The sequence below is a fragment of the Mytilus californianus genome, unplaced genomic scaffold (genome assembly GCF_021869535.1).
Source record: "Mytilus californianus isolate M0D057914Y unplaced genomic scaffold, xbMytCali1.0.p SCAF_7, whole genome shotgun sequence".
NCBI classification, from domain to species: Eukaryota; Metazoa; Mollusca; class Bivalvia; order Mytilida; family Mytilidae; genus Mytilus; species Mytilus californianus.
In genome coordinates, this window is record NW_026262723.1 from 92697745 (window position 1) to 92722802 (window position 25058).

The following is a 25058-nucleotide window of genomic DNA, read 5'->3' on the forward strand; positions in this document are numbered from 1 at the left end:
CCAGACAACAAACGATAGAAAATACCAATTTGAGGCAGATAGCCCCGACCTTTTACATATAGTGATTTGTCCAATTTAAATAAATTTGATGATGTAAATGAAAAAAAAAAAAAGGAATTATACTTTAAGATTTGTTTTACTCAACGAAATAAGATAGAATTTGGATGGTGACGAATAGTTTGATAGATAGATAAAACTGGGAATATCCGACATAATTTTGTATTTTCTCAAGGACAGGTGCCCGAAGGGAGATAATCAAAGGTTGTCTGCTATCTTTCAGCCAGGACAAACAGGATGATATAAATTGGATTTTGTAGATTTTTTTTTAATTTAAGGGTGACAGTGGCTGTGTATCTATCTGATTACCTTTATTTACTTAAAAATTACAATGCATGATTTTTAATAAAGTCAGATATCATAGAAAATTAGTAAGCAAATTGAGGGTCACAGAAAATAATTTAATTGCTGAGAAACGTGACCATTCAACAGGCATTTTTATAAAATTTAATTCCAAACATGTCCCAGGTTGACAAGACAAAACGAGTTGGAAGATGGTATTTTGGAGGAGTTGCAAGTGCCATGGCAGCTTGTTGTACACACCCCCTTGATTTGATGAAGGTTTGTCAGTTTGTATTTACTTTTACCTGGTCCAAAAGGGTACAGCGATTTCCAGAGAACCCCCAACTGCCATGAACTGAATATTGACCCAAGAACGGATAAATGTTACCCAGAAACTTTATTTTATATGGAGTTGTACTGCTTTTATAGATATTAAAGTATATAATTTTGAGATATAAGTAATTTTTACTGAAAAAAAAGTACAATTTAAGTTCAAAAGTTCGATTTGTGTGTCTTGTATACAAGTTCCTTGCATAACAATATGGCGGACGTAATTATTCAAAAGGTATCTAAACTGTATCTAAAAACAAGAGTGAAAAAGTTCCGAATGATTTAAGTTTTCCTTAATAATGGAAATTTGAAAAGTTAAAATACATCATTTGGAAAACTTAATACTTTTTATACTTTTATTTAGATAGAGTTACAAAATGTATCCATCTTTTGAGTATTTATGTCCACAATATTGTTACCCACACGGAACTTGCATACAAGACACACACATCAAATTTATGAAGTGAAATTGTACTTATATTGAGTATAAACGACTTGTATCTTGAAATTATATACTTTAATATCTATTAAACTTAAAGCAGTATAACATCATATAAAGTAAAGTTTTCAGGTAACATTTATCAGTTCTCGGGTCAATATTCAGTTCTTGGGAGTTCTCTGGAAATCATGGTATGGGGTCCTAAGTGCTAAGAGAGCTTTTCTCATCACCTATTATCATTGGGGTATCTAGTTTAAAAACATGCCTGATGACGCTGCCTTCCAACCAACATGGCTGACATTACTGAAAATAGAATATACAGGTAAAATCTGTCAGGGGCAGAAATGTTAAGAATGTTGAGATCTACCTGCTGTTCATATACATCAAAAAGGTAAATCCAGAAAACTTCTGATGCACTTAAATGAAAAGTGTTATGTTCATTCTCACCTAAAAGTAAGACTGAGATCTCTCCAATTCTAAACTTCATTTACGCCTTTTGATATTCACCAATACAACCTACTAATGTTTATGATACATGTATGATATATATTTCACAAGTAAAGTTATTTTACAGGTGCATCTACAGACCCAGCAGACTAAAGTCAAAGTCACCACATTAATAGGAAGACTGTATAAAAGTGATGGTGTTTTAGGATTTTACAATGGATTGTCAGCATCTGTCACAAGACAGGTACAATATAAAAATAAGATGATGTGCTATGATTGCCTATGAGACAACTATCCATCAAAGTTCAAATGATGTTGAAGGAAGCAACTATAGGTCATGGTATAGACTTCAACATTTAGTAAAGCTTATACCCTATAGAGAGCTCTAAAAGGCCTCGATAAGAAAAATATGAAACAATTCAAACAAGAAAACTAACCGCCTAATTTGTAACAATTCAATTTTTTGAAAAACTATTATGACAGACATGAACCAACGACAACCACTGAATAACAGGCTCCTGACTTGGGACAGGCATATATACAGAATGTGGCAGGGTTAAACATGTTTGTGAGTGCACAACCCTTCCCAACCTGGGACAGTCATGTAACAGCACAACATTAGAATAAACTGTAAAAATTAGTTGCAAATAGGTCAACTTAATAGGTCAGAATGGAGCACACAAAAAAAACCCCAACTAACTTAAAATAAAAACAATTGACTCAAAGCACCAAAATAAGAGTACTCTCAGTTACAAAAAGCCAGTTCAAAGCCAATTACAACTTATGAATAAATCATGTTCTCCCAGACTAAAGTTCATTTCTGTTGAGAAATTACCATAGGAATAAACAAGATATTATTTGGAAAAGTTGGAAAGAAACAGAATACTATAAAATATTTTTTGAGTAAGCCTAAGAAAAGCTGTTTTTTTAGGTAAACATGACATTGTCTTCTGTAACCTTAGACTTTGTATACATGTATTTAAAGAATTTAAACAACAGAAAATACATTCAGACTTCTGGTAGTGATGTATGTTGAAAATTTGTAAATCTGATTTGGAAGCCCCCAAAAATCAAAAGAAAATACAGCTAACCCCTTAATATTTATCAGTTTGCGGTGTTTATTATACTGCCTTCTCAGAAAACATAAACTAGGAATTTTCATTGCACTTTAACAAGACTGTTAGATACTTCCCCTATGATTTTAAGCTATTTCTGACATGTGCAGACCTGCCAACTATCCCGATTTATGAAGGATATATTCCATGAGAGGTGTTGACCTGAACTTTTAAATTCTTTTGTGTATTGATTTAACACCTTAAAACAGACATTGAAATGAGTTAAAATGGTATTTAAGCCCATATATACTAATTCAAACAATAAAGTAGTAGATTACAAACACTTATGAGAATATAAGAGGAGTATTAGGTCCTCTTGCGCTTAAAATCCCCCATGGAAATTTTGAAACATTGGCAGGTATGCATGTGTTGAAATCCCAAAATTCTCCACTTACCCTACAATTTTTTGCCTTAAGGATGTTCGCTCCTCTTGTTTTTGATTTCTTGCCAGATATTGGGAATCCTCTGGACTTATCCATGTAGTGCCATTAAAAATGTATGCCCGCTAACCCGTACTTTTCTTTTCATAATTTAGTTACATATAGTTTAAAAAGCCATATTTGAAAATCTTATAAAATCCTTGTTATTTTTTCGTTGTTTTTGAACGAAGAAAGGTGCCAATGTTAAATGTATGAAAAATCTAGAGAGAATCATTTCCCGCCAAATTTCCACTGGCTTATATCTCGAAAACAAGCACACGGACCCTTCATTTTTTTCTTCTTTTTTAGTTCCTTCATTTATAGACTATCAATTTATAACAGTCTTTTAAAACGCTTGTTATTTTGAAATAGAATAGCGAACATCCTTAAACAATATTTTGGCTGAAAGAAATCATCCTATTACAAAATCAAAGAATGAATGAATATGTTGTTTTATTGTCCCCAGTGTAACGGGGGACATAGAAATACGGGGCGTCCGTCAAGGCTTGTTATCGCTCTCACATGTACAGTTTTTACCAGATGTTTATCAAATTCTTATCAAAGGTTTATAACAGCAATGTCTCTGACAATTTCGAAAATAAGTGCCGATCAAATATTTTTAATGAGTTATGCCCCTTGGAACTCTATTGTTTTATTGATATGATATTCATTATGTATTTGACAGCTTACATATTCAATGACCAGATTTGCTATATATGAAACTGTGAAGAAAAATTTAACCAGTGATGGGAGTGTGATGCCACTGTATCAGAAAGTAGGTGTGGCTGGTTTTGCAGGGGCCACTGGAGGATTTATAGGGACACCACCAGATCTAGTCAATGTAAGGTAAGTGTAATATCTAGTATGATAACATTATTATCTCTTGGAGATGTCTTACATATAACTGAGTTATTGAATATGAATATCTCAATTGATTAAACCTATTTTCAAGTAGAAGTTATTATTTTTTTTTTATTCCAGATTTAGTGCATGAGAGTAATCAACATAATTTTCAGTTGGAAAAAAAATGAAAGCTACTAATAAAGTTTTGCCAGTTATGTGGGAATTTTGAATTTCAAGCAATCCAATGCATTGCATTATCATTATCAGATAAATCAATTTAATACTGCTAAAATTAGAATCCTAAAATAGAATTATCAGAGGGAAAAGAAAGAAAACGGTGTATTATTGTCTCATATTTATGAACCTCTAGGTTTTAAGATTAAAAAAAATGCACACAATGAAAGATTATTAAGTTTATATAACAAGATATAATGTTCAGCTTCAAAATGTCTTGTTTTGCCAAGTTACCATTGTATTTTTTTTCATACAGAATGCAGAATGATGTGAAACTGCCAAAGGAGCAAAGAAGAAAGTATGTATTCAGTGTAGATAAGTAAATTAAGAAGTATTCTAAAAAAAAAACAAAGCTTAACAGACACTTTTATCTAATTTGCTGTATAATCCAGTCAATATTTCAAGGTATATTGGCAGAAAATTGAAGGACCAAAATAGTCAATAGACTCATTTTAGGTGCCATTGTTCTTGCATGACTTAACCATTGTTTAAAAATGTTCATTAAAGTTGTGAAAAATTTAGAAAAGATCTGCAATCAACACCAAAGTATTTAATTGTCAAAAATTATGCATCTAACTGAAGGTAACCTCAGAAGAAACTCCTGGCACATTAACCTGTGGAGGGTTAAACTATTTGTTTAGTACTTAACCATCCCCTTTAATCTCTACTTTTTGAATTGCTAAGGTTGATAAAAAGTTAAAAATACACAACTCTTGTATTGATATAATATACAACAAAGTGCAAGTTGAATTTAATTCATCTTTTGCATTGATATCATATACAACAAAATGCAAGTTGAATTTAATTAATACTGTATCAAAGAATGCTATCAGTTTCTGAAAGCAAGCTCACAATGAGATGTTAGCTAATTTGGAAATTCACTCAAATATCAGCTGTTGTATGTCCAAATAGATTTCATACTTCATGTAGTTTTCATAAGTTTCACATTATCTATGTTTTTGAAAAGTTTCCCTCTTCCTTTAGCTACAAACATGCAATTGATGGTCTGATCAAGGTGTACCAGGAGGGAGGTTTGGCAAGGATGTTTAATGGAGCTTCTATGGCCAGTTCAAGAGCTGTCCTGGTGACAGTGGGTCAGGTCAGTAAGTGATATATAGTTGTTTTTCCAATGTAATCAGCAGTATATTTGACTGATAACATTCTAAACAGTAAAAAAAAACATTTTTCTCTTTATATGACAAAAGAAGCTGTGTAAAGAGAAGTATTGTTTAAATTTTCCAGAGAAGTTTACAGCTTTTATAACACACCTACAATAATAAAGGGGAGTTTTATGTTTTCCAGTTTGTGTGTACTTCTTTTAATCTGTTCATTCATCCTTATGTCAATCCCATATCTGAAGTTAAAGTTTTAGTTTAAAGTAATTTACCATGAAGTTGTTGTTTCATCAAATTTAATTACTTACGTCACATATTCTTTTTGATGTGGAATGATAAAAATATATGCCAAATTAGGGTTTATATCCACATTTCAAAGTTCACCAAACATGGAAATATGTGATGGGTTTGAGTCCTGTAACATGTAAAGGTATTCATAATCTATCTGGCTACATAATTCTCTAACATCTTAATTAGTTGTCATGGACAATTTAAGTGAAGCTGTCAATTTAAAAGTATATCAATGTCTGAAAACTGTGAGATATAAGTTTATGTATCAATGATAAAAATAGGACTGTGAAATTTTTTTCTCAAAATGTACATAATTTATCAATTTATGAAATTTCAAAGAGTGTTTGATGCATTTACTATGACAAATCTCTTGATGATTGAATGCTTCTGTATACTTAGCCACTATATATGGTTTATTGAGAAATAAACATTTATATGATATTGCTATAATTATTTATGAATGTCATAGTCATCAACATCAGCAATAATAGTAATTTCATAGCTTTCTTAATTGTGAATTGTTTTTATTTAATAGCTTGCAGGTTATGACCAGATAAAACAGCTGTTAATAAAGAGTGGATACTTCAAGGATAACACAGTTACACATCTTACTTGTAGTACTATGGCTGTAAGTACAATATGTCAAAGTTTATCAGAGAGGTAAACCTTTAAAATGTTTCCTATACTATAAAATTATTGTAAAACATTTTGTATGCCCCTGCCGCAGTGGAGGGGGAATTAAGTGTATCCCTTGTCCATTTTTACGTCCGTCTGTCCTTACGTACATCCCGAAATTGGTTTCCATTCTCTAACAACTTTAGTTTGCCTCTACCAAATGTAATGAAACTTACACACAATGCTTATTACCACAAAACAGATCAAGTTTGAATTTGGGTGGCATCACTATTACCGTTCTAGAGTTATGCCTCTTTACAAATGGAAAAATTGCTGAATTTTTTGTTTCCATTCTCTAACTTAAGTTTGCCTAAACCAAATATTATGAGACTTATACACAATGCTTATTACCACAAAACTCAGATCAAGTTCGAAATTGGTGGCGTCACTTTTACCATTCTTGAGTTATTTACCTTTATAACGTTATATGCAAGCGGGGGGCATCATCTGTGTCGTTGGACACATTTTCCATTTATTTTTCTATATATTAATGCCTAATTAAAAAGATTTGTCATTTATAATTTCTTAGAAAAAAACCAGACCTAATCCAAAAAAGTAAGACCTACCTACTGCAGCATATAAACAATATTTGATAATTTTTGAAAAATCTATTGAAACTCAGCTTCTATGTGTAAAATATTTTGCATAACTTGGCATTCATCATTTTTCAAAATATGGAAATGACCACTCTCAAGTACTACAACAAATATTTGACTTTCAGGGATGTTTGGCCACCATGCTGACAATGCCATTAGATGTCATGAAGACCAGAATGATGAACAATCCATATCCTGTAAATATGAATTAAATAACTTATTATAAATCAATTAAATAACCAATCTAATATCAATTAAATAAACAAACAATGCATTATATAGCATAGCTTGCTATGCCGTATGGGTTTTACTCATTGTTGATGGCCGTAGGGTGACCTATAGTTGCTAACTTCTATGTCATTTGGTCTTTGGAGATTTGCCTCATTGGCAATCATACCTCATCTTCTTATTCTTATATTTGTAAATTTGAATGTACCTAAATTCTAGCTAAAAAGATCCTTCCTATTAGAGACAATAAATATTTGATGAAAGTCAATATATTTTGATAGTATTTATGAAATTAAAAATGAAACAATTAGAACATACCCGGTAAAACATATGTACCTTTTTATTCCATAGTTGTCTCATTGGCAATCATACCATTAAATTACTCTATAACATGAATACTTTTTATGTTATTTTTCAGAGTATCTTAGCATGTGCAGTTGATATAGCAAAGCAAGGTCCTATAGGATTCTTCAAGGTAAGTATTAAGAATCAGTAGCTATGGTCTTTTTCAGAAATAGTTGTTGGAGTTGAGTTGTGTGAAGGCATGTAAAATTTGATTGGTTAAGGTAAGTTCTAATAGATAAAGACAACGATGAAATAAATCTGTACGCATGTTTGTGTAGAATAAAAAAAACCCTTAAAAACTATAGCTGTTCTTGTTATAGCAATATTATCACAACTTTACACCAAAATTCATAAAACCAGGCACAATCCCCTTCCAATGATTTCAGCCTCCTCCCCAAGAATCCTTTAATTAATGTGATAATTTGATGAGTACAAAAATAACATTATTATAGATCTTTGTTTCTTTTACATTTATTTTTGTCTAGCCTTGTGATAAAGTGGCAGAATGTGAGACATAGGAATGCTAATCTGGCCTCAGTGGCATTAACTTTTTGAATAAAGCTTCATGTTATAGAAATTAGAAGACCTGGATACTTCATATCTTGTATACAGATGCCTTATGTTACAAACTTTCCATAAAGTATATGCCCATTGTCTTTGACTTCATTTTCATAGTTAAGCAACTGCTTGAAAAAAATGTATAGTTTTTTCTATCATGGTTTTCTCATGTATAATGAGTGCACAATGTATTAGGACAATAATATTTTGTATCTAATATCATGTCAAGGTGACCACATTTTATGGATCAGTGATCAAGGTTGCGTTTTCATGGTTAGGTCTGTTTTTCAGATACTAGAAGCAATAGGTCAACTATATTTGGTCTATGGAAAGAATGTAAGGTGTACATGTCTGTCCAGTTGGTTAATCTGACCTTCACCTCATTTTCATATCTTGGTAAAGTTGAGGTTTTTGTGGTTATGTCTGTTTCTAAGAAAATAATAGCAATAGAAAAACTGTTCGGTGAATGGAATGATTGTAAGATGAACATATCCATTATGTTGAAAAAATAATAGATAGAGTGAAACATAAAATGGCAAAAAAAATCAGCAAGACAATATCTACAAATAAGTCAACATGGCTGAAATCGTGGATCAACTCAATTTATAAGAGTTATAGCCCCTTAATTTTTTACATTTTTGTCTCGCCTTGTCACTTTTGTTGCAAAAAGTGAGACATAGGTATTGCATTTCCGGTGACTACGACGGCGTCAACAATTGTTAAGTTTTCTGCTGAAGTTAGTTTGATAGTATCTACTTGTGATAGTTCAATGATATTTTGTATGAAGTCGCATTACTATCAGTACATATCAGTTTGACGACTATTTTAAGGCCTTGCACCCTAGGACATAGTCCATTGACTTTGAATTAATTAGCAAATTTTCATGTTAAGTTGTCTGCTTAAGTTAGTTTGATAGGATCTACTTATGATAGATCAATGATATTTTGTATGAAGTTGCATTACTATTAGTTTGTATCAGTTTGATGACTATTTCTTGGCCCAGCTCTCTAGGTCATAATCCAGTGACTTTGAATTAATTAGCAATTTTCAATGCTAAGCTTTCTGCTAAAGTTAGATTGATAGGAACTGCTTACAATAGACAACAATGTTTTCTACAAAGTTACATTACTGTCTGTTCATCTGCCCACTAGATCATTGTCCAGTGACTTTGAATCAATAAGCAATGTTGCTGTCCATCAGAATTTCTGAATTTTGTGCCGACAGGCGAGATATATATCTGTTTCAACAGTTTATTGCATTTTATCTTGAAAACTATGATAGATGAAGAGAAAGTTTAAATAGCAAAAATGAATAACAACCAGATCTGCAAATTTGTCAATATGACAGAAATTGTCAGTTAACCTCCTTATAGATTTTATAGTCCTTTAAAGATGATTTTTGTCGAGCCTGCGACTTTTGTTGCAGAAAGCTCGACATAGGGATAGCGATCCGGCGGCGGCGGCGGCGTTAGCTAACTTCTTAAAAGCTTTATATTTTAGAAGATGGAAGACCTGGATGCTTCATACTTTGTATATGGATGCCTCATGTTACGAAGTTTCCGTCAGTCACATGTCCAATGTCCTTGACCTCATTTTCATGGTTCAGTGACTACTTGAAAAAAAAGTTCAGATTTTTTGTAATGTTAAATTCTCTCTTATTATAAGTAATAGGATAACTATATTTGGTATGTGCGTACCTTGCAAGGTCCTCATGCCCGTCAGACAGTTTTCACTTGACCTCGACCTCATTTCATGGATCAGTGAACAAGGTTAAGTTTTCGTGGTCAAGTCCATATCTCAGATACTATAAGCAATAGGTCTAGTATATTCGGTGTATGGAAGGACTGTAAGGTGTACATGTCCAACTGGCAGGTGTCATCTGACCTTGACCTCATTTTCATGGTTCAGTGGTTATAGTTAAGTTTTTGTGTTTTGGTCTGTTTTTCTTATACTGTATGCAATAGGTCTACTATATTTGGTGTATGGAATGATTGTAAGGTGTACATGTCTAGCTGGCAGGTGTCATCTGACCTTGACCTCATTTTCATGGTTCAGTGGTCAAAGTTAAGTTTTTGAGTTTTGGTCTTTTTTTCTAATACTGCATGCAATAGGTCAGCTATATTTGGTGTATGGAATGATTGTAAGGTGTACATGTCTAGCTGGCAGGTGTCATCTTACCTTGACCTCATTTTCATGGTTCAGTGGTCAAAGTTAAGTTTTTGAGTTTTGGTCTTTTTTTCTAATACTATATGCAATAGTTCAATTATATTTGGTGTATGGAAATATTTTATGATCTATATGTCAGTCACGCAGGTTTTATTTGACCTTGACCTCATTTTCAAGGTTCATTGCTCAGTGTTAAGTTTTTGTGTTTTCGTCTGTTTTTCTTAAACTATAAGCAATAGGTCAACTGTATTTGTTGTATGGAAGAATTGTTAGCTGTACATGCCTGCCTAGCATGGTTCATCTGACCTTGACCTTATTTTCATGGTTCATTGGTCAATGTTTAGTTTACTTGGTTAATGTTAAGTTTATGTGACAGTTGTAATAAAGCTTTATATTTAGGACTATCAACATAATATCAATGATTAGTAAAGAAGGCGAGACATTTCAGCGTGTGCACTCTTGTTATCCATTTTTTTTATTTTTTGTTCAAAACTATAGTAGATAAAGAAAAATTGTAAACAGCAAAAATCATCAGCATTAAAGACAAGATCTGCAAATATATCAACACAGCTGCAATTACCATTGACTCCTGATAGGAGTTATTGCCTATTAATGATAAATTTTTATTACCCAGTGTTTGCATATTATGCAAAAACTTTTAGATAGAAACTGAAAACAGAAAAATGATCAGCTATACAAGATCAACAAAAAAAGGATATTAGTGATGAACTATATTCTAGTTCTAATGATGGAGAGTCACCATTGTTGAAAATGCACATAGATCCAGGTGTGCCTCACAGGCTTTTGAGAGCCTCTAGTTTTGGTTTATTTGTGAAAGAAAATTTTTGTGGTTAGCCTGTTTCTAAGATTTTATGAGCAACAGGTCAACTATATTTGGTGCACACAATGATTTTTAGGTGTGCATGTCTTTCTGGTAGTGTTCATCTGGCATTGACCTCATTTTCATGGTTCATAGGTCAATGATACATTTTCATAGTCATGTCCACTTCTCAGATACTATAAACGATAGGTCAACAATATTGCTAATGTGAATAAATTCAATCATGATAAATAAAGCAGATGAGACATTTCAGCCTGTGCACCTCTGTTTTCCTTTCTAATTAAGATGTTTAAAAATTTGTTTTTTTCAGGGCTTCTTTCCAGCATTTGTGAGATTAGGACCACACACAGTGTTCACATTCATCTTCTTTGAACAAATTCGACAGAACTTTGGAGATGACCCCAAGTAAACTCCTAGTCAACTGAAGAAACAGGATTTAGAAATCACAGTATTACCTCCGGTTTTAAAATAAGCTTGCTTTAATAAGTTGATTGTATAATGTTTGTCAAATTTTATGTAAAACGGATATGAGGTGTGATTTGGTCAAAGTATGCATTCCTAATTGCGGTTCTGTAAGTTCTGTAAGATATGTTTTTATTTCTATGGGTAAAAATTATTCCAGTAATTGTGCCATATATACAGCAGCATTCTAACAGAAAAAGCATTTCAAAATCTTTCATCTAATTTATTATGTAATTGTCAGTATGATTGATAATGCTATTTGAATTTTGGTTTCATCAGTAAACATATTAATGTTACATTGAATTGTCACCAGGTTTTATGTAAACTTTTTAATTTTCTCTATACAAATCATATACAGATTTTGATTTTAAGCAATTAGGGAAAGCAACGTTTAAAATGGAAAACTTTTAATGTTTTTTTTTCAGAATTATTTTAACTAACTGTCAGGTATATTTGTTTGTTTATTCATTGTAAGGTCTATGTGCAATCTGTCATCTCATATTTATCCCATTTTTTAGCAATCCAGTGATATACTGTAAATTCAGAAATTATTGCATGCATTTATTATTGGAATTTTTGAAGAATGGACATAAAAGTGAGATTGATTATTGTGATTTCAGGCAAATAGGCATACAGATATATGTATCAAATTCAGAATGTGAGTTCTTCTTATTGCGATACTCACATAGTGCCATTATTCTCATTAATAAAAACCTTGCAATAATTTCTGAATTTACAGTTACACTTTTTTCAAGATAGGTCAATATTTTTGATATTATCTATGGGCAGTATACATGTATTTGTCTTAGTATTCATTTTTATTTGTATATGCCAATCTGATGTTTTTCCTTACCTTCTGTTTATACACCAATAATTCATGTAAGATTTATACAATTTACATAGTGGGGAATTTATAAACACAAAATTTGGTGAGATTATCAAACAAGCAAATCTCCACCATGGACCAAATAAGAAATTGATTAACCTTCAACAATGGAAAAAAAAAATTTTGGGGGTAATTATAAAATATTTCAGTAGATAAAATATAAAAAAATTAAAAATAACTTACTGCTTAATTAGTTGCATGTAGTAATTTAGTCATATATCATTCATTTCAAAAGTTGATTGCAGATTTTGAAACACTGGAATGTTTCTCTGAATATTTGTAAGAATGTGCTTTATGGCAATCAGTTTTATAAGTATGGAAACTGGATTGTCCAGTCTAAACAAAAATTTGGCAAGGAACTGCATAGAAATGTTTTGCTTATTGATGCTTTAAGTTTGGTGTACATGTTAATGGTGTATAACATTTGACCTGTTGCAAATTGATGCTTTAAGTTTGGTGTACATGTTAATGGTGTATAACATTTGACCTGTTGCCAATTGATGCAATTCAAATTGACAGTCATGGATACAGTTAAATTTGTTGTGACATTTTACACAGCGGTAGACTGGTAAATATCAAAATAATGTCATCTTGACATTAAAATAATGCTGATATTGTAATATGTCCACTCATGTAAAAATGCAAGAAAAAAAAAGAAAACCATTGGTGTTAATCTTGAGGCAACCTCTCCTCTGCCATGAACCGTCTTTTGCAAGAAATCACAGATGATAACTGATAGTCTCTTAATTTTGTATTTTTAAGTGGAATGATAATTTAGAATAAGATGTTTAAACAAAGTATGATATGCTGTTAATGTAAGTGTGAAGAAAGATAGTTTTATTGGACTTTATGTTTAATATATTTATATGTCCCTTTTAATTGGTATGCTAGTCATTGTTGATTACAATTGTTAATTATTGCTACAGTAAAAATGTCTGTTTTTACTCTTTTAAAAGTCGTTATAGGCATATTTTGTATGTTGGTGATTAAAATATTTAATGTGTGATATGATAAGAATGTTTTATATTTTGATTTAAAAAAAAAAGACTTGAAATAAAACTTGACTAGAACATAGGATTTTTTTCTCTTGACAATCTGTTATTTTTACATCCATGTCTGAATTTGTCTAACCCGAATAATTTAGTCCCTCCCAGTGATCGACTCTCCCACTTGCGAGGGCCTGAACTCTTTATACGATAAAAATGCGTCACGAATCCAGGATTTTGATTGGTGCTTTCTGTGAGAGAGAGCCAATCAGCTAATATCTTAATGTTATCGAGATAGATAAATCCAGAGCTAATTCCGAATGATTATTTGACGATTTTTTATTGACTAGGCATTCAGGTGTTAATGTAGCCATCATAGAGCAGTGGAATATAACGACTGAATTATTCGGGTTAGAATTTGTCTTGAAATGGTGTTCTTGTCTTAATTTAAGATGCATGATGTAATATTCTTTTCACATTCAAATTTCCCTAGTAATTGGATTGAATCACACAGATATCATATATGACTGAATTCTTAAGTTTTATTTTAAATGTTACCTACCTATGGCATTGCAAGTTTAAGAATCTTCAAATTTTAATGTCAATGTGCCAATGTGATAATTTTAGCAAGCTTTAAGCAAGTCACAGTGACTGCGACCTTGATATGCCTTTTAAGACTTTTTGTTGGCTTATTTTAATAGCTGTTTCTGTATTACAAAAATGTCCTTAACTTGAAGGTCATGTCGTGCCTAATATTTTTTCATTAGTCAAAATAGAAAGGTGGATTGTGTAAGTGATGACATCATTTAATTTTTATAAGTAATCCTGTAAGGTTAGATTTAAAAACCATTTGCAATTGATGTATTGTTATGCAATATCGTTTGTTACCTAGATATTTTCAAACCAAACCCAATGCTAATTTTGTGTCAACTTTTTTTATTAGTCTATTTACTGACTGTGCAAGGGATTTATAGCTAGTCAAGATTGTCAAACACTCCCGTAGTAGTAGTCTATTTAGTTTATTGACTGCATGTTAATGCTGATATCCATATCCATAGCAATTGTTAATAGCATGTAGGGGACATTAAGTTTGTCAGATTTATAGATAAAATAATCTTTAAAGATTACATTTGTTTATTGAGTTATATAGCAAAAAACTAAGCTTAAATTTATAGATTCAACAGGTTGATCCTGATAGAATACTTTTAGTTTGTTTTATAAATTTTAGTAAACATCTATTGTGGAGAAGGAATTACAAGGGTGTGCCATCTTCTTTAGATTCCTTATTTTATAGTCATTTATCTTTTATCACACATATATATTTATAGTTCACTTTATTCAGAATTTTTTAGATGTCAAAAGCATTTTTTGCATTTATAATGTCAGATTTATCAATAAGAATTGGTTTTATTGGAATTTTGCTAATTACTTTTGGTAATTCTGTACTGGAAAAACAAGTTTAAATTCTTTTTATGGAGTATATTTTTCAATTTTTTTTATTTACATTGTATTAGAAATTTCTGAAAATATGTAAAAATTGTGCAAAATTACAGCAAGAACAGAAAATGGAAAATAAACTTGAGGAAGTATTTTCTGTAAGATTGTGAACATTTTCACAATGGGAAGTAACTCTATATTCCTGAGAAATTTACTGTTATAATCAAGTTTTATTTTAATTTTGTAAATTTTGTATACAGATAATATTGCTTACAGGTAATTGGTTTTTTATCCATGTTCAGAAATGATAAGATTAAACTTGCTAACATTTTTTCCTATAGCTCTCCTGTCTAGCATAAAGAAATCTGTTTGTATAAAAGATTTGCATAGAATAAGTATTTGATAGAAAGTTAATATACTGTACTATTTTGTATTCAAGTGATGAAGTTTACCTTTATTTGTTTAATGTTATGCAGCCAAGCTGTATATATCCATGCTGAACTTATATTTTTATCTTATAAAAAGTTAACGTTAAAAGTGTTATGTTTTAACTTGGGCCTTGCTGCACTTTGAAAGATGTAATAAGAGAATGTTTATCACATCCTTTCATCTGGTCTTGACTATTGCCTCTTGCAGTAAAACTTCATAAATAGTGTACAGTCATGTTCAAAGATCAAAGCCTCCATATATTAGGATATAAACCTAGAACCAAAAGAGAAGAGTTGAGTCAAGCCATTTTATTTGATGTTTTGTTTTTATGTTTTGCTGTTACACCACTGCTCCAGTTGAGGAGGAGGTTTGAGTGCTCACCAACATATTTTACCCAGCCAAATTCTTTATATGCTTACCTATTTTTCTTATTTATGGGGATATCTCCCATGAGAGGTATTGACCTGACATTAAAAATCATCCATTTTGTAAACTGAGTACCTCAAAACAGGCATTCAATAGAGTGAACGTGGCATTTAATCACATATATACTCAATGGCATTCAAAATCATAGTTTAATGGATTAAAGACACTTATGAAATGTATAAGGGATGCTTGAGGTCCTTTTGTGCTTAAAATGAGATTTTGATAAGTTACCAAGGGACTATTAAAATAAAGACTTGCATCACAAATGCAAAAAAAAAAAAAAAAAACAGCAATAAAAAACAGTCAAGGAATACTTCACAGAACACCAAATATTAAGCTACCTGATCCCACTATAATCCAGGCCTTTGTTTCACAAAAAAATCTTACAACAAAAATTACTTGTAAGTAATGTACAATTCAGTATACTTACAATCAATTTTAGCTATATCATTTTTTGTGAAAAGCTGGCCAGGGATAAAATTAGGTTCCCCAGAAGGGTAAGCAGTTCCAGCTCCACTAGTGGCTATGTTTCTAATTGCAGGTAAGAATTGGGTGATGTGTTGCATTTGGTGAATGACATAAACAAGGAAAAGAGGGCAGGATTGTAGCAAAAATCCATAGTCATTTGTGAAGCAGATATCCCACAACCGTCGACTAAATCATGATGCCATCCATAATACTTTCAAAGTGATAAAAAGAGCAACATATTCAAGATAACATTTTTATAGTTGTTCAGTTTTGATTCTCTCTTTTATAGTAATTTCTACCTACCTTGATCTTTTTTATTGAAGAAGCCAAATACTGAGCAGAGTAATGCAATGAACAGTCAAACACAACTTCTAATGATACAATAAGGTACAAAGTACAACAGTTTGAATATATTTCTACATATAAATGTTTAGGAATATACTACCTCCATCCTGTCCACCCTGACCAAAAGTGCAATAAAGTGTATAAACAACAGTGAAGCCTGACTTGGTAAAAACACAATAGGTGTTGGGGATTAAGCCAGTTCAATGTGTGTACAAACCTTCCACATTGCCTATCTGGAACCATATGTTTTTGAAAGTAAAAAACCTGCATAGTCTACTTAAGTTCTAGACACCTATAACCTGGGACCAATAGATTCATGTACTAGTCCCAACAATTACAGAAAAGTCTCAACTTTCACATATTTTGTAGCTTATCTTTCTTATAAAATGATGAAATTAAACAGCTACCCCTGCATTACAGAAAAATGAAATCAATTTTGGATTATGACATTCTTTTTTCATCACTGCAAAAGATAGTAAAATAAACAAGCAAATGAATTTTATTTTATATGTACTGTCCTCTAGATTATATGCTTAAATCGCCTATTGTTATGCAGATATCTATTGTCCCACCATTTCCAATCCAATCCCAATACAATACAATACCAATACCAATACCAATACCAATACCAATACAATACAATACAATACAATAAATACAATACAATACAATACAATACAATACAATACAATACAATACAATACAATACAATACAATACAATACAATACAATACAATACAATACAATACAATACAATACAATACAATACAATACAATACAATACAATACAATACAATACAATACAATACAATACAATACAATACAATACAATTATCTGAGAGTGGCATCTAAGAATTTACCCAGCTTTATATGTAATTAACTTTTATGAGGGTCTGGAATCTCTGGATGGGGTTTACAGAAAAGAATAAGGGACCTAGATTACAGAATAAAAGAAAAAAAAAACAAAAAATAAAGAATAGAGAAAAATGGGGTGCTTATATAAAGTATGAAGAATAAGGGAAAAATAGATAAAGAAAAGAGAAATGGCCCAAATTATTACAGCTCTTCTATAAAAGCATGCAAAGCAAACCTTTGATCAACTTGCTTGCTATGTTTGCTTGGATGTTTGCAAACAATAGGTAGGCGGAGTTTCAGTCTATTTTATATATACTGGGATTTGATTGGACAATAAAAATTGACATGCAATGAAGTTAATGTTTATTGTCCAATCAAATTCCATTATATAGTAAACAGACTGAAACAGACTACCTACCTTTTGTTTACAAACATCCAAACAAACATAGCAAGCAAGTTGATCAAAGGTTTGCTTTGCATGCTTTTATAGAAGAGCTGTAAAAACATACAGAAATAAAGATCCCTCCTATCCAGACCCTCTTTTATATATATCTAGGTGCTGCCAGACTTGAAAATTTTCCAGTTGCACATGTTTGTCTGCACTCTAGAGTAAACTTCATAGTAAATAGTTATGATGAACAAGTTGACTCATATATGAGGGTAGGAATGTCCTTTTATATCAGCTGTTTATCAACACTCCTCTTATCATTTTTCTTATATGAACAATTTTTTTTCACAATAAATCATCATATGGGGTACCCCATTCCCATCCTCACAAAAAAATAGTCAAATGAGCTTACTCCTCTGATGGTAACCATTGATAAATATTTCAACGTAAAAACTGACTTTGGAGGAAACAGTATTTCGGTACTTTGATTATTCCTGCACAGAGTTATCTCCCATTTTTGTGGTTTTCTTCATAATTATTTTAATCGATTTTCTGACAACAACAACATTCTAAAATATGCCAAAATCTTGAAGAAAACAGTCAGCAATGGGAAATACAGACACAAAACTCAATTTCAGGAAAGCTGTTATACAGCTAACCACTAAGACACAGGTGAAACGAGTGATCAACACACAAAAACACCTTTCATACGTGTCACATACTCTGAGCAGAACAGCAAGAAAACCCTCTAAAACAACACGCATGACCAATTTCATTAAACGCAATTAATATACTCTGTTAATTGAATTTTTTCTATTTTTTTTAAGCCTAATTGGAGCATCTCCCTGTAGGAATCTAATAAAGCAAATTTACACCCTGCTGAAAATTGTTGCTTTTAACAGGGCCTGACCAAAAAAATATAGACCAATCTCAACTTGCAGGGCTGCCAAGTCTCACGCATTTAGCGTGAGACTCACGCATTTTCTTTTGATCTATTGTTTTTTCTCTTTGATCTTTACAATTTTGGCCAAATCTCACGCATTTGCTTCATGAAAACTTGGCAGTACTGCTCAAGTTTTTTTTTTTAATGAGTTAGGTACACCATCTACCCGAGGTCAATCAAGGGAAAATAATATTTGTCTATTGCTTCATTGTAAATGTCAAAATTTAACCTTATAAAAAATATATTCTCCAATGTAATAGGGCAGCCTTCAGCCAGGTTGACGTTAATCCAACATGTCTCTAATAAGAGGAGGACTCAGAAACAATAGATCATTTCATTCATTCAGGTACTGCTCTTGCCTCTGCCAGGGACTATCACTCGCTTGAACTCTCACAAATTATCAATAATAGTGAGCTCTGCGCAAAATGTAGAATAAAAGAACAATTAAAAATTAGTACACAACCGGTTTTAGACGCTAGTGCCTTGGTCTGCAACTGTCAATGTAAATGTGGATGAACAGACTTTCTTCAACTCGTAGAAATAAGATTAGTAGAAAACTCTGCTTTGCTCTGCACATTAGACGTAATATGCTATTGTTAACATTACCTGTGAATAAAAAGAAAGATTTGCTTGTAATCACTCGGTCAAAGACCTGAATTTATCAAATCTAAATTATCTTTTGTTTTAGATTTTAAAAGTGTAATAAACTTTTCAATGGGTGTTAAATACACCATATATATTACTCTGAAACCAGAGGTGTACCTTTGAAAGGCAGGATCCTCATACAAGACAAGACATGGCATGATTAAGTGCAAAACTAAGAAACAGGTAGTTGACATTGAGAATCTTTGACCATGTGTTGACACAAATAAATTGAAATCAATACCCAAAGTTCAGGCATTACACACAAGAGAAAATATATCTAGCAATCTTAAATTTATATATTCTCTTTCAATAGCCAATAGAAGCCAGTGATGAATCATTCTGGGAACAGTTTTGGTCTGACAGTGTGACCTGTGTACAAGATGTCTTTACTCTAATACCTGCTGCAGAGATACGTGCACTGCGTGAAGAATCTCCGTCAAATCTTGCAACATTATGTTACAAAGCTGTAGAGAAACTTGTAGCAGCTGCAGAAAGTGGTTGTCCTTCACAAAAAGAACAACAAATTGGTAAAAATAGTTTATGTGTTCTTATTTCCATTAAAAAAGTGAGAGAAAAAACTAAACCATTCCCAGAAGTCACAAACAACTTCCCCCACTTGAAGCTCTAGATCCACTACTGATGCAATATTTTATCGATCAATAATAAAATAGATAGAAGGTAACACCTTCTGAAATGAAAACTGATTTTTTATCAGCTATAGTTAGTGGAGGGATAAGGCGCTCTGGGCAATGCTAGACAGTGTTGCCGTAGAAGTGAGAAGTGAAAAAGTACAGGTTCCAGCCCTGGTCGGGGAGGTAGTAAAGAATCAGATCTACTCTAACATTGTTAGGTTGATTTTCTAGGCTCTTTATATATATACATGTGTGTATATTTTAAAATTCACATGAAGTTAAATTACATAATATAGTAAAATCAGATATCTTGAAATACATGTATGATGGATGGAGATTTGTATCATTGGCACTCATACCACATCTTCTTATATCTATGAATAATATTTTTAAGATGCTCTACAACTTTTGTTTAATTCTTTAATCGATGCATATTATAAACATTTTAATTTTTCTGTTATTTTGGTGCCGTTTACGGGACGTATTATGGTATACTGTTGTCTGTCCATCCATCGTCAACATGTCGGACAATAACTCAAAAACGCTTTAAACAATGCGCATGAAACTTTGGCGAATTGTGCATATCAATTGACGTGAGCTCCCTTTTTGTTTTTGGTAAATTTTAGATTTTAAGTTTCCGAGTTTTGGGGTTCTTTTCATTAAAAAAGGGGGATTTTCCAGTTTTCAGACAATAACTCAAAAACACTTTCACCAATTTACAAGAAACTTTGGTGAATTGTTTATATCTATTGTGATGAGCTCCCTTTTGTTTTTTTAAAAATTTTAGCGTTTACATTTCCGAGTTATGGGGTTTTATTCATTAAAAAAAAGGGGGATTTTCCAGTTTTCGGACAATAACTCAAAATGCTTTTAGCAGTTTTCATGAAACTTTGGTGAATTGTTTATATCTATTGACTTAAGCTCCCTTTCGATTTTTATACGACAGCAAAAATTTTTGCGGTCATATATTGGTATCGCGTCGTCATTGTCTGAAGACATTTGGTTTCCGGACAATAACTTTAGTTTAAGTGTATGGATCTCTATGAAATATAACCAAAAGGTTCAATACCACAAAAGGAAGGTTGGGATTGTTTTTGGGAGTGATGGTCCAAACCGTTTAGGAATTAGGGGCCAAAACAAGCATTTTTTCTAGTTTCAGGACAATAACTTGTGTATAAGTATTTTGATTGCTCTGAAATTGTACCACAAGGTTTTTTTTGGGGGGGTCAATTTTTTTCCCTCAAGAATTAAGAAATTGTCAATTTTCAAAAGAAAAAAATTGGGTGTCACGATTTATTTTGCTAATTCTTTGTATATAGTCTGAAAACAGATTTACTAAGTATTGCGCAACAGCACAGTGTATTGCACAGCAGCAAGAAATCTTCAATTGAATATAAATTCAAATCATACAACCAATTTCAAGTTCTTTGACACATTTATTCTGTGTCAGAAACCTATAATGTGTCAAATATTTAATTACAATCCAAATTCAGACCTGTATCAAGCTTGAATATTGTGTCCATTTTTGCCCCTACTGTTCAGGGTTGGACCTCTGCGGTTGTATCCAGCTGCGCTTGGCAAAGCAGTTTATTATAATTTTTAGATTTTACGTTTTAGAGTTAGTTGATTTTATTCATAAAAAAGGGGGGATTTTCCAAAATTTTCCAGTTTTCGTACAATGCTTTGAGCAGTTATCATGAAACTTTGGTGACTGGTTTATATATATCAAGATAACCTCCGTTTAGTTTTTTGTGAATTTCTAATATGACATTGAGAAGTTCTTGAACTTTATTCTTTGAAAAAGCGACGGGAGTATCATGCGCTCATGGCGCAGCTGTTTATTTCATTTGGATGATGTTCCTGCAACATTAACTCTTTAATAAGCCATTTTTGTAAAAATTTTCCTGATCTTCATCAAAGCAAAGATGCTTGTACTTGTAGTAAAAAGCAAAATAACAAAAATACCGAACTCCAAGGAAAATTCAAATCAGAAAGTCCCTTATCAAATGGCAAAATCAAACCGTCAAACACATCAAACGAATCGAAAATAACTGTCATATTCCTAAAGGATATAAATATCTTTATTTTGAAGTTTGAATAGGATACATATCTCTGGAATCTGATTCCAGACATTAGTTTATTTTCACTGTTGAAATGAACTTTTTTTGCCAATACAACAGTCATTGTTTCTCCATTATTTTCAGTTTTAAATTGTATACGATTGTTGACCAGGGTGCTACCATATATATTTGAAGACCCTGATTGGAGAGGATTCTTCTGGTCAACATTACCTGGTCAGTCTGAAGACTCAGAGGTTTGTTTTTCAGAATATTTTACTCTTATCGATATAAACTAATTAGTCAAAAAGCTCAACCTTTACTCATCTTTGCTGCTATGAAGTGATAGTAAACATAGCTTTGTTGAACTATATTTATAATATGAAATAAAACATATATGATATAAAGGTTTTGCCAACAGCTTGGTAAATTTTTTTTTTTTTAAATTGTATATGCTGCTTATCTGTCAAGCGGACAGCTATTAGTGGTAAGATTAAAGGCTAGTGAACTTAGAGTAAAAAAAAATGTGTCTAGGTAGGTAGACATGTAGAAGTGTATTCCTGCAGATTTTTACTTTAAATGGTAGTCTTTTTAAAAACATCTGTTTCAATCTGTTTGGTTTAGTATAAAGCAAGGTATATTTATATTTCATTAAAGTGCTATTATTCTGAACCAGCATGTAATATTTGCTGCCGGATGTTAAGCATAAATCAATCTGTAGATGTTACTGCCTTTTTATAAATCCTATACAGCAGGATGACACCCTATGTTGGGTTGTCATTCCCCTTAGAGAAACTGGGACCAATTATGATACCATTCAGAGCTCACAAACTACGAAAATTAGAATCCTTGTTAAGAGGTAGGATTTCAGGATACACCCAATTATCAGGGCTCACGCTACCAGGCAACTAGGGTGAAAAAGTCGCTTTCCCGTCCGTCACTTCGCTTTGCCCGACCCTCAAAAGCGAAAACAAGTCGCCCTGTGGTTTACGCTACTCGCTTTCAGTCGCTTTTGTCATCAGCAATATTCAATTTTTACCAAGACGATGAAACAGCAATTTTTCATTTAAAAGTAAAGAAATTAAAGGCATAAACAATTTATTTTCTTCAGAAAAGAGGTTAAAGCATTGATTTCAAAGTTGGTGGCATGTTATTTCATAAAAACAATTTTTTATCACTTCCGGTACTTGTTACTCGAGATTGTACATCAAATCATTCTAACTTTCAGAAAAATAAGTTGTTACTTCATTAAAACTTGATGAAATTTGTCTGAAGTAAATTTTTTATCCTTGTATTGCATTAAAAACATCATATTCCTTTCCAAATAGCGTATCAAACATCGTTTTTTTTTTGTAAATTTTTCTTCGTCCGCCATTTAAAATTTTGGGCATATTATTGTACAACTGCAGATCGGAGTTGGGATTTCATCAGAAACTGACCTGCTATGACTGAAATCCGGATTTTTCTGATAATGACTATGGACCCATGAATGGCACTGCTGACAGACAAAAATTGATCCCAAAAGGAAAAATTACGCATTCCACACGCATTAACATACTTTTGGTTAGATCTTCTTGATTAATGTATATATTTCCATGTATATGCATTGTTTTAATTTATAAGTTAAAGTTGCTCAACTCTGGGACTATTACACTAATATAATTATATTATGTCCAAACTTAACTTAAATTTATATATCTTTTTAATGAGAAATACTCAGTTTCATGAACATGATAACAGAGTAGTTTTTTAATTGAAATAACAACTTTCTTTTCCTTTTTGATATAAAAAAAAATCTTTTTTATTAGTGCCAGATATTTAATTGTTTTTTTCTGAAAAGAGGACTCATATGATTGTGCAACTAAATATGATAAAATTAAACAACTTTAAATTTGAACAGTTACTTTAATTGTATACCCAGGTACAAATTGAACAATATAAAAAAAATAAGATACATATGGCCCTTAATGTATTATAGGAAAATTTTTTTCTGAAAAGAGGACTCATATGATTGTGCAACTAAATATGATAAAATTAAACAACTTTAAATTTGAACAGTTACTTTAATTGTATACCCAGGTACAAATTGAACAATATAAAAAAAATAAGATACATATGGCCCTTAATGTATTATAGGAAAAAACCTAACATTGTAGCACCTCAAGCGAACAAGCACTTCTCTTTCAAATCTCACCACTTCTCCCTCTCAATTTCAAAAAGAGAAGTCACTTCTCCCTATGATTCTGAAGTAGTGTGAGCCCTGAATTATCATCAATTATGATTGCCTATTGATTATTAATTATTTGGAATGCTGCCAAAAACATATTTTCTATTGTAATCTATTATTACCTGCAGAGCATCACTTAAATGTTGAGTACTACAGAATTACATATACTTCCAGAGTAACTTGTGCAGATAGCAGTTCATGTATTAAACTATTATGTTTATTTTACAGACTGAGAGTCCTCCACTAGCCCAGTCACTTCTAAATGCTCTATCAGTAAGTTTTTACATATAGAAATATCCCTTTGTATTTATATATGATAGGTGTGTTTATGATAAACAAAAGTTTAAAAGGAATATGATTTTCTAATCAAACTGTAATATCTTATGTAAGTTATCTTTAAGTTTTAGATGATGGCCCGAGAACACAGTTATTTTCCCCTATTTGTCTATTAAAACATAATGGCAATTAAAAAAAATTCCACCTGCTCTATTCTAAAAAGATTTGGTGTGCATAAAGTTTGACTTTTATCCCAAAACATATCAAAAATTCAGAAAAGTCTACCAGCTCATTCTCTCCTGGTAACCCCAAACATAAGGACACCGGTAAGGATGAAGCCAGAGAGCTTCCGAGAAGAGGAAATTCCACCTTTATTTACCTGACCAAATCACTCATTTCTACAGAAAATTTCAAAAAGATTTTTTCCAGACAGTATATTTGAAGTCTTATCTTTCACCTAAATGCAAACAAATAATGAAAAATTCCAAAAAAAGACAAAGAAAAAAAATAAGAAAAAAAACACTGAAATTAAAGGGAACTACATTTGTGGACAACGAAAATTGAAGGTAGATAACTGTGTCCTCGGACCTAATAGGACCCTTCCAGTAGTCCAAAT

At 31.8% G+C, this 25058-nt stretch overlaps 3 protein-coding genes across 6 annotated transcripts in view; 2 read left to right on the forward strand and 1 right to left on the reverse strand.

Moving 5' to 3' along the window:
• Positions 1–25058, reverse strand: part of LOC127708661 (ankyrin repeat domain-containing protein 50-like) — a 267995-nt gene that overhangs the window by 50613 nt on the left and 192324 nt on the right. The window lies entirely within an intron of this gene.
• On the forward strand, positions 247–15282 carry LOC127708717 (mitochondrial dicarboxylate carrier-like). Its single transcript, XM_052213837.1, has 9 exons — positions 247–618; positions 1683–1799; positions 3775–3935; positions 4423–4464; positions 5151–5265; positions 6108–6200; positions 6969–7040; positions 7490–7546; positions 11291–15282. Exons 1-9 carry the CDS (start codon positions 517–519, stop codon positions 11387–11389), a joined length of 858 nt encoding a protein of 285 aa, XP_052069797.1. The 5' UTR covers positions 247–516; the 3' UTR covers positions 11390–15282.
• The window catches only part of LOC127708658 (protein HID1-like), a 51685-nt gene continuing 44809 nt past the window's right edge, over positions 18183–25058 (forward strand). For both annotated transcript variants that reach the window (XR_007985340.1, XM_052213738.1), the window contains exons 1-4: positions 18183–18334; positions 19564–19777; positions 22087–22196; positions 24395–24439. Coding sequence is in view for 1 of the 2 variants with exons in the window: in XM_052213738.1 (XP_052069698.1) it covers positions 18269–18334; positions 19564–19777; positions 22087–22196; positions 24395–24439 (435 nt within the window). In the remaining variant the exon portion in view is untranslated. The remainder of the gene's footprint in view (positions 18335–19563; positions 19778–22086; positions 22197–24394; positions 24440–25058) is intronic.

Bases quoted from the DNA above. Each gene is read 5' to 3' on its own strand.
- LOC127708717 (XM_052213837.1), top strand. From the start codon at position 517: ATGTCCCAGGTTGACAAGACAAAACGAGTTGGAAGATGGTATTTTGGA. The intron at 619-1,682 runs GTTTGTCAGTTT...GTTATTTTACAG, and splicing joins ACCCCCTTGATTTGATGAAG to GTGCATCTACAGACCCAGCA. The intron at 7,547-11,290 runs GTAAGTATTAAG...TGTTTTTTTCAG, and splicing joins GTCCTATAGGATTCTTCAAG to GGCTTCTTTCCAGCATTTGT.